General features: G+C 49.7%; 1 protein-coding gene across 1 annotated transcript; it reads left to right on the top strand.

Annotated features, from left to right (window-relative positions):
• Positions 1-524: 524 nt before the first annotated feature.
• LOC123368374 (NACHT, LRR and PYD domains-containing protein 1a allele 5-like) lies at positions 525-7,431 on the top strand. The gene is made up of 3 exons (XM_045013140.1): positions 525-1,430; positions 2,234-2,375; positions 7,334-7,431. The coding sequence occupies exons 1-3, from the start codon at positions 1,281-1,283 to the stop codon at positions 7,375-7,377; spliced, it is 336 nt and encodes a 111-aa protein (XP_044869075.1). The 5' UTR covers positions 525-1,280; the 3' UTR covers positions 7,378-7,431.
• Positions 7,432-15,992: the final 8,561 nt, after the last annotated feature.

Below are 15,992 nucleotides of genomic sequence, written 5' to 3'. Positions count from 1 at the left end.
CTCTGTTTACAGTCAATGGGTTTAAGGCTTCTTAGTCCCTAAATCCCTTTTGAAAATGAGTTAGCCATGCCTAGCTGATTTAGGAGCCTATGCTGAGCAAAGCAACGCCTAAATATTTTTACACACGTGGGCCTTGTGCTGGAGTCCCAGAGCTCAGTGCCCTGGGGTCTTGGGACCATTTTCCCTGCCATGTTGAAAAAAGCCTCTTCTGTGTGAGGGCTGGCGTGCAATGAGAACTGGGGCTGCCTGCAGAGCTAATCAGAACATTTTTTTCTTTTGTCTTGGGGGAAATTTCAATTTGTTTGGCAAAAACAACAAAACCCCAACAAAACCCAAACTTACAACAACTAAAAGTTTTTTTTTTTCCTTTTTTGGCAGCTGGAAAACGTGTGGCTGAAGAAAATTCAGTTTTCCGATTTTTTTTTTTAAGAAAGCAGACTCTTTCTTTTTGTGAAATTTTCATTTATTTGAAAACTGAATTTTGATGGAAACATTTCTACCAGCTCTGCTTCCAGCGTCTCCAAAGCAACCAGACAGAAGCATGGGGGGAGAGGAGTAGTGCGGGTGGGTGGGTGTAAAGGTGTTCACTTATGGAAGGTGGCGCCTCCTTGTGGCTGCTCAGGGGATCAGCTCTGGCACCCTCTTCTGACGGTTACTCAAACTATGACCCCCCTCTCTCTCTTCATGACTCAAGATGCTCTCTCTTTGTTACTCAACCCTCTAGCCAGATCACTATATACCCATTTGTGGTAACCAAGCCTCTTCAGACCAGCTGTCCTGTTGGCTTCTCCAACGCACCTGTGCCACTCCACAGTGGCTGGGAGGAGAACCTGCGCCTGCCCTCTACTCCGGCTTCCAGCCCTGAGACCCTATAGCCAGCAGTCAATGTCTGCAGAGTCCTATCCCTTGCTGCTGTTTCCCTAGCCAGCCTCTCAGGCTTTCTTTCCCCCACAACTGACCCTTCTTTCAGAGCTAGAACCCTGGGGCTCATTCTCCCTCTTGGGTTTTTTCCCTCCCATCCTCTCCGCTCCCAAAGAGCGACTGCAGGTTCTCTCCCTGCAGCTTCTTTCTGCTACAAACTTCCTGGCTGTATAAAACAACCTACTCCTGCCCAGCTGAGCTGCTTGTTCCTGGCTTCTTGTACCTGGCTCTCCCTCTAGGTGCAGCCAGGTACCCTAATTGGCCCCTCAGGCCCACATTAACCCCTTCAGGGCCTCTGTGGGGCTACATGCCCCATCACAGGGGAAGGGACGGGTTGATGATGGTATCTTCCAGAACTGATGGTTCTTGAATTTTTTCAGGCAATCAGAAAACACGAGGAGAAGCGCCAGTCAGTTTCTGTGGACAAATCTCCTCAAACCAACGGGCCCCTGTACTTTGGCACTGATTACACGGTGTGCTGCTCTCCAGAGGCAGCGATAACACCCAAAGTAGGTGACATGACAAAGGCTGGGTCTTCACTAGAAATGCTGCAGCGGTGCTGCTGTAGTACTTCCGGGTAGATACTCACTGCAGTGTCAGGAGGTTACTTAATCCACCTCCCCGAGAAGTGGTAGCTATGTCGATGGAGGAATTCTTCTGTCAACCTATCTACCTAGCACTCCTATACCAGGAGTTAGGTCAGTTTAAATATGTTGCTTAGGCGGGTGGGATTTTTCACATCCCTGAGTGACATAGCTGGGTTGAGCTAACTTTTTATTATAGACCTGGCCTTATTTATTCTGAGGTTCATAAAACATATGCCCAGCTAGGTGGGTGCAGGTGTGATAATTAACCACAAAATATAGTATTGGCAAACGTCAGTTCCGACAGACACGCCTGGTACATTTGCCCAGTTGGAGCCTAAGGAAAGAGATCCCATCTGAAAGAGCCAGGACCAAACTACACAGATCTGTAGAGTGGGGGGATCACTGTGGGTATGTCCCACATATAAGGGGAAAAGTTGAAAATCTTTGGACACAAACAGATGGAAAAGCTGCACTGCTGTGAAACAACTGCCGTGCACCACCACTGAGGCAGTGCTGGGTGTGTGATCCCTGCTCAGTTTGGGATGAAAGCTCTGAATGCAGTAAGTGATAGATATTCTTAATAATTCACTAACACCTAGTTAAGACGATAAAGCGGTCCTGGTGTGTCTGGCTGGCTCACTGATTAGGATCCACATGCATCACTCATTCCTACCCTACTGGCTCGGGTGGGGTCACCCTGATGCAACTCCTTGTCTCTGCCTCAGAAACTGACATTTTCCTATACAAGCCGGGAGAATCGCCAGCCCTTCATTGAAGTTTACATCGAGGAGATGAAGACGAGTGTGCAGCTCAGCGTGACAGAGAGCTCGTCTGATGACACTTGCTGGGAGGCCACACTGAGACCAGGTAGGCTCAGTGGGATGCTGTATTCTCTCATGGGAAGGCTTCATAAAACCCCGGCGTTCCCGGCAGTCAGAGGAGTATATCATGAGTGTATTGAACCAGTTGCCAATGTGCTGTCACCCGTCTCTCTGGACAGAGATGATCCTCACCCAAACATAACCCATGTTCTAAACGTCTCTTAATGGGGCCTTTATTGCCAGTCCACAAAGCACTCGGGATGTGCAGTCAGATCCTGAAGGACTCTGGGGATGCCCGAAACCTTTGTAAGATCAGGGGGCTCTGCTCAGCGGAAGCTTTAGCCCTGGACTGAAGCACGTTCCTGCAGAACTCGTAGGCTTCACAAGAGCATAGATGCAAGTGGAACTGAGTGGCTAGTTGATTTTTTAGGTTCTGTGGTCGAACAAATCCAAATGGGTTTGTTTTGCATTTCCTCCCAGTTTTTTCACCTGAAACGATTTGCCGAATTCAACCTGCAGTCACAAATGGTCTCAGAGACCCAAAGAGTGCATTTCCCAGTGGCATTTCTATTCAGCAGAAAGGTTTTTGCCCAGCTCTTCTTACAAGGGAGATGCTCTCCTGCGGGGTTTGGGTGCTTTGTACAGCTCAGCAGCTCCTAAGCGCGGAAACCTGAAACTTTCTGTAGCTCTGAGAGTTCTGCAGGAGCAGCTTCCGTCGGGTGTAAGTCAGGAAGGTGGGTGGCAAACGACCTATGTTTTACAGCTTTTCAGAAAATCAGGGCCGCCCTCCAGAGCATGGCCAGAACAGCCACAGTGGCAGCTGTCGTTGGGAATGGCCCTGGGAGACATCGGCGTGCAAGACACCTGGCTGCAGGGTGCTCTGTGTCTCTCCCAAGAGTGGGCCAGGCAAATTGTAGAAAGAATTGTCCAACCCAGCTTCACTAGGGACTTGAACTGGGTGACAAAGCCCTTTGGGGCAGGGATGTTCTTTCTGTTCTCTGGGGCGCCTAGCACGACTCTAATACATCTAATAAATAAAGTGCAGTACCTGGCACAATGGGGTCCTGGTTCTTTGACAGGGCTCTTTGTGTGCTATCATAATTCAGATAATTAATAATAAAAAATGGGGAAAATACACTACAATTTGGTATCCATCAAGGCGTCATTATAGTTGCGGTACACTGAGTTTCTGTGATAGGGTCATGTGGCGGGGCAGTGACTCACTGGCATGGTGCCTCCTGCTGGTCATCCTGGGAATTAGCTCTTCCAGCCCGGAGCGCCCTCTGCAGGGCAGTGTCTCGCCTGCCCCTGGCCCCATGTCCTTCCCAGACCCCAGTGCCCTTTACATCAGGGTTCTGCCCCCCCCACAGCAACCCACAATCTCTGGGTCTCCCCTCCCAGGGGAACCCCCAACCCTCTATCCCCACCTTGCCTCAGTGGCTACTGCCAGTCATCATTGAGCCCCTCACTCCCTGGGGCAGACTGCAGTCTGTAAACCGCTCATCATCGGCAAGGGGGTTAGGACCTGCTGCCCCTCCGCAGCCCCAGTACCTTTTTGTAGGCCTTTAACTAGGCCGCAGCCTGGGGTTTTGCTAGGCTGGAGCTTCTCAGCTTCCTCTGCCCTTCCCCGGCCCTGCCCCACCGTAGGTACCCTTCCCAGCTCCCAGACAGCCAGGTCCTTCTCTCTCAGAAAGCTAGAGAGAGAATGCCTTCCAATCGCCGGCCCTCAGCCCTCTTATAGGGCCAGCCGTGGCCTGATTGGGGCGTGGCCCCACCTGTGGCTGCTTTCCCCCAATCAGCCTAGCTTTTCCCCCACCTCAGCCCTCTCCCAGGGCTGTTCCAAGCCCTTCAGGGCATGAGCGGGGTGACCACCCTGCTACAGGTTCCCAGGGTGCAACCTGAACAGTGGGACTGCTAAGCCCTCCCCAACCCACCAACCTGGGCTGCCTCTCACACTGTGATACTGATGTCAAGCTACAAGCCACTGAGAGGCACTGCTCTTACACAGCCATCCACACACCTGACTGAGTTACAGGAACGATCTCCCAGCCATGCATGAACCATCAAGAAGGAGGCTCCAGCCAATTCTCCCCAGCTCCCCAGCCTTGCACCCCAGAACCGTACCATCTTGCATGGGTCAGAAGCCTGGCCAGTGCAAAAGCGTTAGCTAGTTTGCCACTCCAACAAAAGGGTAGTGGGCTTGCAACACCCCTCGTTAACCTGAACTAAGATTTCCCCGGCACTTCAACCCAAACACACTGTTTTAGGTAAAATGTAAAACTGATTTATTTACCCCAGAAAGATTTTAAGTGATTATAAGGGGTAGGTGTAAAGATCAGAGATAGTTACCTTAAGAAAAGTAGAAGTAAACACACTTTCTAAATCCTAAACTTTTAGGTCATGTCTACACTTGCAAGCTGACGATGGCACGGCTGTACCGATACAGCTGTGCCACGGTGAGCACGCTCCTCTAGCCGCATTATGACGACAGGAAAGAGCTCAACAAGCGGTGGTAGCTGTGTTACCAGGAGAGCATCTCCTGCCGACATAGCACTGTGCACACTTATGTCGCGTAGGGGGGTATTTTTTCATACTCCTGTGCGACAAAAGCTTTGCCGACCTAAGTGCAAGTGTAGATATGGCCTTAGTCTAAGCAAGCGTTGAATCATACCGTTTTTCTCACCCTGACAGATGTTACAGGTCCTCAATACAGGCTGGACGCCCTTTCACCCTGTGACCAAACTTCCCCAGTTCAAAGCCTTTGTCTTGAGATGTGGGGGCAGGGGAAGGGAAGAGAAACCAAGGGATGATGTCACTGTCTCCCTTTTATATTTTCTGCCAGATTCCTGGAAAGATCTTTGCTGTGACACGGGTTAATCCACTCACAGGGCGTACGTGCCTCTGCTGAGAAGTCTCTAGTATAGTGGATTGTGTGTTGATGAGTCATTAATGTTGTCTGGCTATTGATGACTACTCTTTTGTGGTAACTGGTAGGCGGGTTGTGGGTGTGCCCAACCTCAGAATGTATTTCAGTAACACACATAACAATATTCCATAACATCGCATCCAATTATAGTACATACAATCCAGCAGGGTATTAATGTTCAACAGATCAAGACTTTTAAAATGATACTTCACAAGGCATCCTCTGTACAAAACATCATAATTATATCACCATGCTGAATACTGGGGATCCAGGTTGCTACTTTGAGGTACAGAATGTCACAATTTCACATGTTGTTATGAAAACACCCTATTCTGGTGCTGAGTGGTAGTAAAGGTAATCATCAGTTGGTGTTGGTCCTGCTTTGAGCAGGGGGTTGGACTAGATGACCTCCTGAGGTCTCTTCCAACCCTAATCTTCTACAATTGTATGACCAGGGGTAGTGGATGCAGGACCACCAGAGATCAAAGGGTGCATTTAATTATCCACCTTTGTTCCTGACAGCAGAAGTTGAGACTGTTTTGTGACTGTTGCTGTTGGGTTTCTTTGTCATTTTCTTGAAAAAGTAATAAGAAAAAAGATTTAAAAAACAAGAGCCCATCGGACACCAGAGGCCACAATCAGCTGTGACAAAAGGGCTTTTGTACAGAGACGTGTCTGTCAAGCTTTTCCTGCAATGGATCAAGACAATGAGTACCTATCTCAGGGCAGAGCGTTAAGATACAGGGCACAAACGCCAGATTGGCTGCGACTTCTATCCTTAGATTTCACCTACCAGTTATGAAATGTAAACTCCTCAGGCGCTATACAACCTAACCATGGAGTCACAAACAGTCCCCTTGGGTCCTCCGATCTCCTAGGAAGCCCCATCTTTGTGATAGATGGTCCCTCACAACATAAATTACAGTAATATTCACTGTAGTCCCAGTCCCAAAGGACCACTTACCCTGGTCAATTGCACCATAGATCTCACACCAAAGATGACTCTTGTAGCTAATCCTATAATAAACTATCTAAAGAGTTATGAAAAAGGAAACAAGAGAATTATTTACAAGGTTAAGCAGGCAAACATATACACACACACGCATGAATTACCATCTTGAGTTTCAAGAAGTAATAGAAGTTTCTGTAATAAACAAGCTCAATATGTCCTTTAGGCCTGGTCTACTCTCGGGGGCGGGGTGTCAATGTAAGATATGCAACTTCAGCTACGGGAATACCATAGCTGAAGTCGACGTATCTTATTCCGACTTACCTCCCGTCCTCACGGCATGGGATCAACGGCTGCAGCTCCCCCGTCGACTCCACTATCGCTGCTTGCTCTGGTGGAGTTCCGGAGTCGACGGGGAGTGCGTTTGGGGATTGATATATTGATCCCCAAAAAATCGATCACTACCCGCCGATACGGCGGGTAGTCTGGACGTACCCTTAGGCTAACTCAGGCTAAACAGTGGGGATCTTTTGCTTATGCCTAGAAAACCTTGCCTTCAGCAGTCCAAGAAGCATACAGATACAATTCCTCCTTGTTAGGGTTTTTTCCCCTTCCTTCCTTCTGCTTCGAGATGCAAACTCAGAATTCACTCGCATCTCTCTTCTTCAGGGGTGGGGGGAGCAATCAAAAAAGTCTTTTGTCCTCTTTAATGTTCCACGATCATTCATCTGGTGTCAATGCGTCTTCCTTTTGGGGCAGGACATAACACCTTCTGTTGGAGGACAGCATTTCACTGAAATATTCCTGGTGCCCAGGCACCATAGGCCCATAGGATTCACCACCCACAGCTGAGTCCCAGGGTGCCTGTGGTAATTTGCACTCACTTGAGGTCAGATCAGTGCACATGTTTTTACATTTCCACTATTTGGTATTCTGGGAGCTGGGGGAGGGACACAGTGCAGTTTTCTGTCTAAGAACAGAGGCAATACCATGCTGGACGAGCCCAGGGACCTGTCAAGTCCGGTATCTGAGTACAGTTATCAACAGCGGCCAATAACAGATGCTTCAAAGGCAGGTGCCAAAGAAGTGAAATCTGAACAAGTCAGTAACTGTTGTATCCTTCTTTCAGGAGCGTCACACTGTCATGTGACTGGCCTAGCCAATCAGATCTGAACAGGCCCTATGTAGCATCATTGGAGCGGAATAAACAGAAAATTACAATAAAAGGTTGGTTTCACACCCCCCCTTTTTTTTTTCTTTCAGGGGATGTTAAATGTGCAGACCCAGCAGCAGAACAACACACAGGTCAGTTTTTCTTCAAGCAATTGCACACACACGTACATTCCACTACGGGTGTATGTATGCCCAGTTCACTTGAGCCAGAGACTTTTGCCAGTGTGTGATTGGGTGTACTTGCCCCGCACTGGAGATGAAGGGGTTAAGCCAGCACGCTTGGCGGCAGAAGCCACGCCCCCGCACTTCTGCTGGTCATGCTCCAACTGCTGGTGCAGTATAAAAGGGAGCAGCTCAGCTCAGTCTGGGCTGACTGCTGAGGAGAAAGGATGAAACTCACCAGCTCCAGCTGAGGAGCAGCTGGTATCTCAGACCATGGGAGCAGGAGACACCGATACCCAGACAGGCGCCCAGATACCTGTGGACGCCCCAGGGAGATTGCAGTCACCGGGAGCAGCCTGGAGACTCCGAAGATGCCCAGACTTCAATTGCAGGAGTCATGGTAGGAAGTACCCCAAGGAGAGACTAGCCAGTGTCCCTGAGCAGTCGGCGTGTTTCAAGCGGATTCCCCGCCGACTTGGTGGCAGACTTGTTGGCAAATCCATTTGCCACTACCAGGGCCCTCCGTTGGGACCCGGTGGAGCAGGGAGGGCCCTGGTTCCCCTACCCCAGCTGCCTCCTCATTTGGGGGGTCCTATTGACTCTGGCCATTGGGACACTCTTCCTTGTATCCAAGGAGAGTCCTTTTGACTTTGGCCATTTGAGCCACACCGTATTGCCCAGCAGCCAGGGGTAGTCCTATTAACTCCGGCCATTGGGCAATGCAGCCCGGAGGCTAAGGGCAGCCATATCGACTTAACCGCAGAGCTACTATGCCCTTGCCCCGCCCCAAGAGTAATGGGGTGTACTTGCCCCATGACATAGCGGTACCATTAGGTGACACATGCACCCCTGCTCTGCCTGTGCTCTTAGACGAGGGCATGAAAGGAGTGTGCTCACCACTTCCTTCTCCATTTGTTGGTGGCAGAAGTTGGAGCTTCCTATAGCATTTGCTTTGATTAGTCAGCGTTTCAAAATTCCTGTTGTGTATATAGCTATAGACAGTAGTAGTTAGTGTACATGTTACTGGGTGGTGGTAGCCATGTTGGTCGCAGGATATTAGAGATGACGTGGGTGATGAGAGATATTACCTCAGCTGCCTTGTCTCTTCAGTGTATAGAATTAGCTTAGTTAGTTACAGTATTTAGTACTTGGTTGGTGGAATTATTGTGAAAAAAGCCCCACTGTTAAGCAGTGTGTCACGTGCGGGGCTGTTATCCCTGTCTCGGATTTGACTTGGAGCTGGCCGTGTGAGGGACAAATGCCCTGTTCGTTCCTCCTTCCCGTGGCTCATCAATCCTATCCTAAAGCTACTCCAAGTACAAAGAATGTAAGAGGCTGGATTTATACGGCCGAAAGGCTTATTCCACAAATGAGAGTGGCTGATTATCAGGCTCTCTTTTCTCAATATAATTGTATTAATTTATCTGTGTGTTCTAAATTTGCTGACAAGCCGTCAGAGGAATATAAGGAAAAGTTTCTGGCTCTGGTTTCAGGGCACCTCACAGCCCGAGCATCCCTTCAAGCAGCCATTGATGCCGCTGATATGGCCTCACGTTCCATTACCGCTCTGATTCCCATGAGGCACCTTTCCTGGCTGCTGGCTTGTGGCCTTCCAAAGGAGCTGCAAAGCGCAAGAGAAGACTTACCCATCAAAGGGGCTAAACTGTTTCCCATCAAAACGGACGATGCTATGCACATCTGGAAGGACTCCCGTGCACCACTTCGTTCACTAGGACTTTACACCCCAGTTACAGAGGAGACAGTTCAGGCCGCACTTTGACTCTAGACTCTGTTTTCAGCAGAGGTCACAGTGTTCTTTTAAGAAGCACCCTGGCAGTACCCAGGGCTGTGAGGCACTTCACTACCACCCTCCCTTAGCATGAGGAAGCCTCAGTCATGGCTGCTGGGGGTCAGCGCCCCAATTCCACCGGCCTCTTGCAGCACAAGCACTGCCTTTCAGTTGCCCCGTGCTCCATGCAGGTTAATGAGAGCGACACACCAGCCCCTGAGTCTGCTGAGCATCCCCCTGGGGCATGCCCTGCCCCTGTTCCCCGGGCACTCACAGAATTCACAGACCCACTGCTCCCAAAGGAACAGTACGCCCAGCTTACCAGTTCCACCTCAGGATCACCGCTCTGCTCAACACGCAACACTTCGATGTGTTTATGGTGAAAAGGAGAAGACACTTATGTAACAAAGAACAGAGATTTGAAAACAAGCAAGTAGCATGAATGGAAACTAATAGTTACATGTAAAATAGAGCACACTTTCTAGAGCCCAACTGAATTAACAGGACAGTCTCCTGTCTCATAAAGGTCAGTTCATCCAAAGTTTTTCTCCCTGCATTAAATAGCTTGATGGGCTGTGTTCCTCCATTCATAAGCCAAGCCAGCCAGCAGCTCGTCCCCTCGATGAAGGATACGTGGGACTACTTCTGCACCCCCAGGTATAGGTCCAGCAATTTATTGTCTCTGTTTGTAAAAAGGATACGTCCCTGTTGCTTGTTTTTTTCCTGTCTAGAACCTCTCCTGGAGACTTTGCAATCATTTGCCTCCTGAAATTCCTTTGCCTTTCCAATAGGATTCCTGATTTTCATTTGCCCTTTACACAACACAGTATCTGTAGTTACATGGCTGTTACGCTGTTCTGGCCTTCTGATAGCGGCGATGCAAGATAACAAGATACATTAAATACACAGTAATTAGTTTGTAGTATTATCTTCTGGTTCATGTGCCTTCTACAAACCTCTTAAACCATCTAACTTCAGGCCATAGTGTCACTATTTAATTATTAGCTAATGTACATGCATAAAAACAATGCATGCAGCATGAAACTAAATGGCTTGAAATAAGGAATTCTTTCAAGTCGCTAACTTCCAGTTATATGACTTACTGGAAATGATAGGCATCAAATATCTATAAGCGCAGTGTGATTCCTGGAGATCTTCATGCCTTGAACATCATTGATAAGAACACGGTGGCTTGGCTTGCCAGGATTGCATATGCCTGTAAGCAGAGTCAGGGTGAGCTCTACCCTGACATCTGGTGGTGAATTGTGGCGAGTGTGGAAAAGTAAGTATCAGAGGGGTAGCCGTGTTAGTCTGGATCTGTAAAAGCAGCAAAGAGTCTTGTGGCACCTTATAGACTAACAGACGTTTGGGAGGATGAGCTTTCGTGGGTGAATACCCACTTCGTTGGATGCATGTAGTGGAAATTTCCAGGGGCAGGTGTATATATATATGCAAGCAAGAAGCAGGCTAGAGATAACGAGGTTAGTTCAATCAGGGAGGATGAGGCCCTGTTCTAGCAGTTGAGGTGTGAAAACCAAGGGAGGAGAAACTGGTTTTGTAGTTGGCAAGCCATTCACAGTCTTTGTTTAATCCTGAGCTGATGGTGTCAAATTTGCAGATGAACTGAAGCTCAGCAGTTTCTCTCTGAAGTCTGGTCCTGAAGTTTTTTTGCTGCAGGATGGCCACCTTAAGATCTGCTATTGTGTGGCCAGGGAGGTTGAAGTGTTCTCCTACAGGTTTTTGTACATTGCCATTCCTCATATCTGATTTGTGTCCATTTATCCTTTTCCGTAGAGACTGTCCAGTTTGGCCGATGTACATAGCAGAGGGGCATTGCTGGCATATGATGGCGTATATTACATTGGTGGACGTGCAGGTGAATGAGCCGGTGATGGTGTGGCTGATCTGGTTAGGTCCTGTGATGGTGTCGCTGGTGTAGATATGTGGGCAGAGTTGGCATCGAGGTTTGTTGCATGGATTGGTTCCTGAGCTAGAGTTACTATGGTGCGGTGTGCAGTTACTGGTGAGAATATGCTTCTGTGAGTGTGGAAAAGAACTTCAGGGGCTGGTCTTGTTTGCATAGGCACACCCACCCCACCTAGCATGAGCCGACAGCTGCCCCAAACGGTCACTTTGGCTGCTGTGGGATCCCCAGTTTCTGTTATTGAGGCAGGAAGAAAAGTGTTACCCTGATTATGTGAATCAAAGCCAGTGGAACTGTTTTATGACAGAGGGACTCACTATCAACTAAGCAGCAGTCGCTAGACAAGGGACATGGGTTCCAAAACTCAGTGGATTGAGAGAGGCTGGGGACAGGTATTTGTACCTGATAGTATGGGCCCCTTTTGAGGGCCTGAAACACCAACTCCTCTCTCCAGTGTTAAGTAGCTGAGCTAATTTTGATCCCATTAAGAGTCTCTAGTTAGAGGCTGTTGAGTTGAAGTTACTTTGGGCCAATGGTGCACCAGCACTGGGGCTCCCCTACTACAAGCAGAAATTACTAAGAGCTGAAATTGCTAAAGAGCTAAAATTACTAAGAGCTGAGTGCTGTGTAACTAGTGGGGGAGCCTGAAGATATATTGCTAAGTGGCTGGTAGAGCAGTTTGTGGGACAGTTGGAGCAGCCCATGGGATGGCGAGTGGAGTGCAGTGGTGCAGAGCGGAGCAGTTTGTAGGATGGCGAGAGCTGCTCACAGGGCAGCTGGTGGAGTGGAATGGCTCATGGTGACGGCTGCAGCAGACCCCCATGGAGAGGCGGGGCAGTCAGCCTTGGACCACGTAACGTGCCCCTTAACACCCCATGTGCCCCTTTCTCCTCCCCTCATTTCCACCCAGTCGGGGGGGCGGGGGGCGTGTGTAGATAAACTCTGCAGGTAAACTTGAACTCTGGGGCTGCGCTGACCAGGGACAGAGACTCTTGGGGTGTTGGACTTTTGGGACTTTGGGGTGATCTTTTGGGTGGTTGGACTTAAGACCCTGAGTGGAAAAGGACACTGCCAAACTAGCTTGGGGGTGGGTCTTTTGCTCATGGTTTGTGTTATGAATCCTGTTTGTGGTGTTTCCCCAACATAATGCCACATTGTTTCCCTCTTTTATTAAAAGGATTTTGCTACCCTCAGACTCCGTGCTTGCGAGAGGGGAAGTATTGCCTCTTATACGCGCTCAGGGGGTGGTATGTAATTGTCCCAGGTCACTGGGTGGGGGCTCGAGCCGGTTTTGCATTGTGTTATTGAAACGGAACCCCTGGATACTGAACCTGGCCCTTGTTGCTGCCAACTCAGACAGGCAGAAGGGTTCCATGCCAAATAATAAATTATGATAAACTGAATTCATTCTGTTATAAAATGTAACCAGATTAGCCTTCACTTCCTGTCCTAAACTGTGTATGTGTGTGGGGAAGAGGCTAAACAGGTGCTGTGTCCCACACCAGAAACAGCTGTTTCAGTGCTTAGTGAGTGATCCCTGTGTAGCGTTGCTATGTGGCTGCGAATCAGCTGCTGTGCCCCACCCCAGAGCTGTAATCCATGTGAATACAGGCTGTAATGGCATGGAGATCTGTCATGCTGAAAATTACTAGAGGCATGTCAGATATAACAATGATGATAATCGATTCACAACTTTTGGGTGTGTCTCTTTCTCTACCATTCCCAGAGGACTGTTTTGTCGACCGGTACAGAGAACAGCTGATCCAGCGGGTGACGGCAGTGGATTGCATCCTGGATAAATTGCATGGCTCTGTTCTAAGTGGAGAGCAATATCAGTGGGTGAGATCTGGGAGCACCAACCCAGACAAGATGCGGAAGCTGTATGAACTAGTGCCGAGCTGGGACACGGCATGCAAGAACCAGTTATATCAGGAGCTGAAGGCCACACATCGACACCTCGTTGATGAGCTAAAGGGGAAATAGTGGGGAGTGCCCAGAAGCCATTGCTACCAGCCATCCTGGAAGCTATTCCTGCGTCTCCTGATTCCAAAGAGTTTCCTGGACAGTCGACAGCTGATGGACAATGATACAAAATAAAACCTACTAGATGACTCTGGTTTAATGCTAACCAGCAGATGGCAGACTGGGAGCTCTTTGGCGTAGCTCATCTTTTTTCTTCCCCCCCCCCCCCCCCCCCGTAGATTTTCAATTAAATGAAAAGGGGGAAAAACATTTAGGTCAAAATTATCTCTGGAATATTTTTGATTTTTTTCAATGGAAAATGGAAACATTTTGATTCAGAAATGCTGCCTCTGTGCCTCATGGGAGTTGTAGTTTGGGAGCCTCATGCTCCCAGAGGCGGAGAGTGCCTGGTGGTTCTACATCTCCCATGATGCGCTGTGGTCTCCCCTTTCGGGAGCTGTGCATCTGGGGTCCTTAGCCATGGAGCATCTTGGAAGATGTAGTCCAGCTGATGAACCCTGCCCACCCAGGAGAATGTGGCCATGAGGGAAATAGACAAGACAGAGGAACAGAAAGAGACAGGAGGGGCTAGATTCATAAAGAAACTTTTAGGGGCCTAGTGGGGGGTTGTGAATCCCAGAGGGGCCTGATCCTGGGATTTAGGTGCCTAACATGGCAGGTAGGCACTTTATCTATATAAGAACGGCCATACTGGGTCAGACCAAAGGTCTATCTAGCCCAGTATCCTGTCTTCCAACAGTGGCCAATGCCAGGTGCCCAAGAGGGAATGAACAGAACAGAGAATCATCAAATGATCCAGCCCGTCGCTTATTCCCAGCTTCTGGCAAACAGGAGCTAGGGACACCATCCCTGCCCATCCTGGCTAATAGCCATTGATGGACCTATCCCCCATTAATTTATCTAGTTCTTTTTTGAACCCTGTTATGGTCTTGGCCTTCACAACATCCTCTGGCAAGGAGTTCCACAGGTTGATCTAGTGCAGTCTGAACCTGACTCCAGTCTGTAGTGTGGGAAGTGCTTGTCCAGCTCGCTCCTTGCTGTGGGGTTGTGATAGCACAGAAACTCGCTGGCACTCAGGAGAAAGGGGCTCTGCCATGGTCTGATGCTCTGACTTTTGGTGAGTGCCTCAGTTTCTCCATGTAGATGGAGTGTAATCTGGGTACAGTTGTGTAAAATATAATAAAAGCAGTGGAAGGGGTGTTGGGCAAAAGAGAAGTTTTGTGTGTGAATCCTTTTGTGTAATTATGTGAGATTTTAAGGACCTAAACCAGGGGTGGGCAAATTTTTGACCCGAGGGCCACATCGGGGTTGCAAAGCTGTATGGGGGGCCGGGAAGGGAAGGCTGTGCCTCCCCATACAGCCTGGCCCCTGCATCCTACGCGCCCCCCCCACTTCCCGTCCCCTGACTGCTCCCCTCAGAACTCCCGACCCATCCAACCCCCCTGCTCCTTGTCCCCTGACCGCCCCCACCTGGGACCTCCGCCTCTAACCGCCCCTTCCTGGGGCCCCACTCCCTATCCAATCCCCCCGGCTCCCTGTCCCCGACTGCCCCAACCCCTATCCACACCTCTGCCCCCCAACAGGACCCCAGGACTCCCAAGCCTATTCAACCCCCCTGATCCCCATCCCCGACCACCCACCCCCAGAACCCCCAAACCCCTCTGCTCCTCGTCCCCTGACAGCCCCCTCCTGGGACCCCCCATCCCTAACTGCCTCCCCACAGGACCCCATCTGCTCCCTGTCCCCTGACTGCCTCGGCCCCTACCCACACTCCTGCCCCCGACAGGTCTCCCGGGACTCCCACACTTAACCACACACCCCTGTTGCCTGTCCCCTGACTGCCCCCCCCGGAACCTCTGCCCCATCCAACCGCCCCCTGCTCCCTGTCCCCTGACTGCCCCCCAGGATCCCCTGCCCCTTATTCAACTCCCCTGCTCCCCACCCCCTCACCATGCTGCTGAAAGCGGCGGGAGCTCGCAGGCGTGTGGCTCGGCCGGAGCCAGCTACACCCCCCAGAGCACCGGCAGTGCAGCGAGGTGAGGCTGCGTAGGAGGGGGTCTGGCAGGGGAGGGGCCGGGGGCTTGCCTCCCTGGCCGGGAGCTCACCTCTGATCTAAACCAACACTCCTGGTTTGTAAAGTCCTGTTTGTAGGTTTAAGATGAATGGGTTTGGTTTTGTTTTTAAATAATGCCACTAAAAATCCATTTGAATCTTTCATTCAAAGTTGCAAAATTGACAGACTTTTTACCAGACACAGGTAACTAGTCTTGGTGGCGATGAGATTTAGCATTTAACCCTTAAGGTACCTCAGTGCTTTATGAAGTTTACTATGTTTTTAAATAAAGACCGAAGTCGTGGCTGTGGTGGGAGGCAGCCGGGGCCAGGGGATGGGGGAGACATTCTGGGTCTTTTTTTGTGTGCGCACAGGAAAAAAAAGAGAAGGGAAAGGGGAGAAGTGTGGGGGACACTGCGCCCTGGGGTGGCTCTGGGGGATCAGACTGTCGCTTTGGGGGTGCATGAGAACTCTGTGGGCACGGGGGAGGCAGTTACACCTTGTGTGAAAGTTGATGTGGCTAATATAATGTTGCAGAGTTGAACTTTGGGGGGAAGTGCATTTCCCCAGGACATGTGCAGTGTATATTGTAGAAGGCGTGAAAGAAACGCAAACAAGAGCTGTGTGTTTTAGAAGCAGGAGTTAAAAGTGAAAAATCATCAGAACTCTGGTAGAAGTTAATTGTCTCCCTTTTAAGCCAGAGG

This window comes from Mauremys mutica, chromosome 4 (genome assembly GCF_020497125.1).
Source record: "Mauremys mutica isolate MM-2020 ecotype Southern chromosome 4, ASM2049712v1, whole genome shotgun sequence".
Taxonomy (NCBI): domain Eukaryota; kingdom Metazoa; phylum Chordata; order Testudines; family Geoemydidae; genus Mauremys; species Mauremys mutica.
This window is presented reverse-complemented; position numbering and strand designations above follow the sequence as displayed.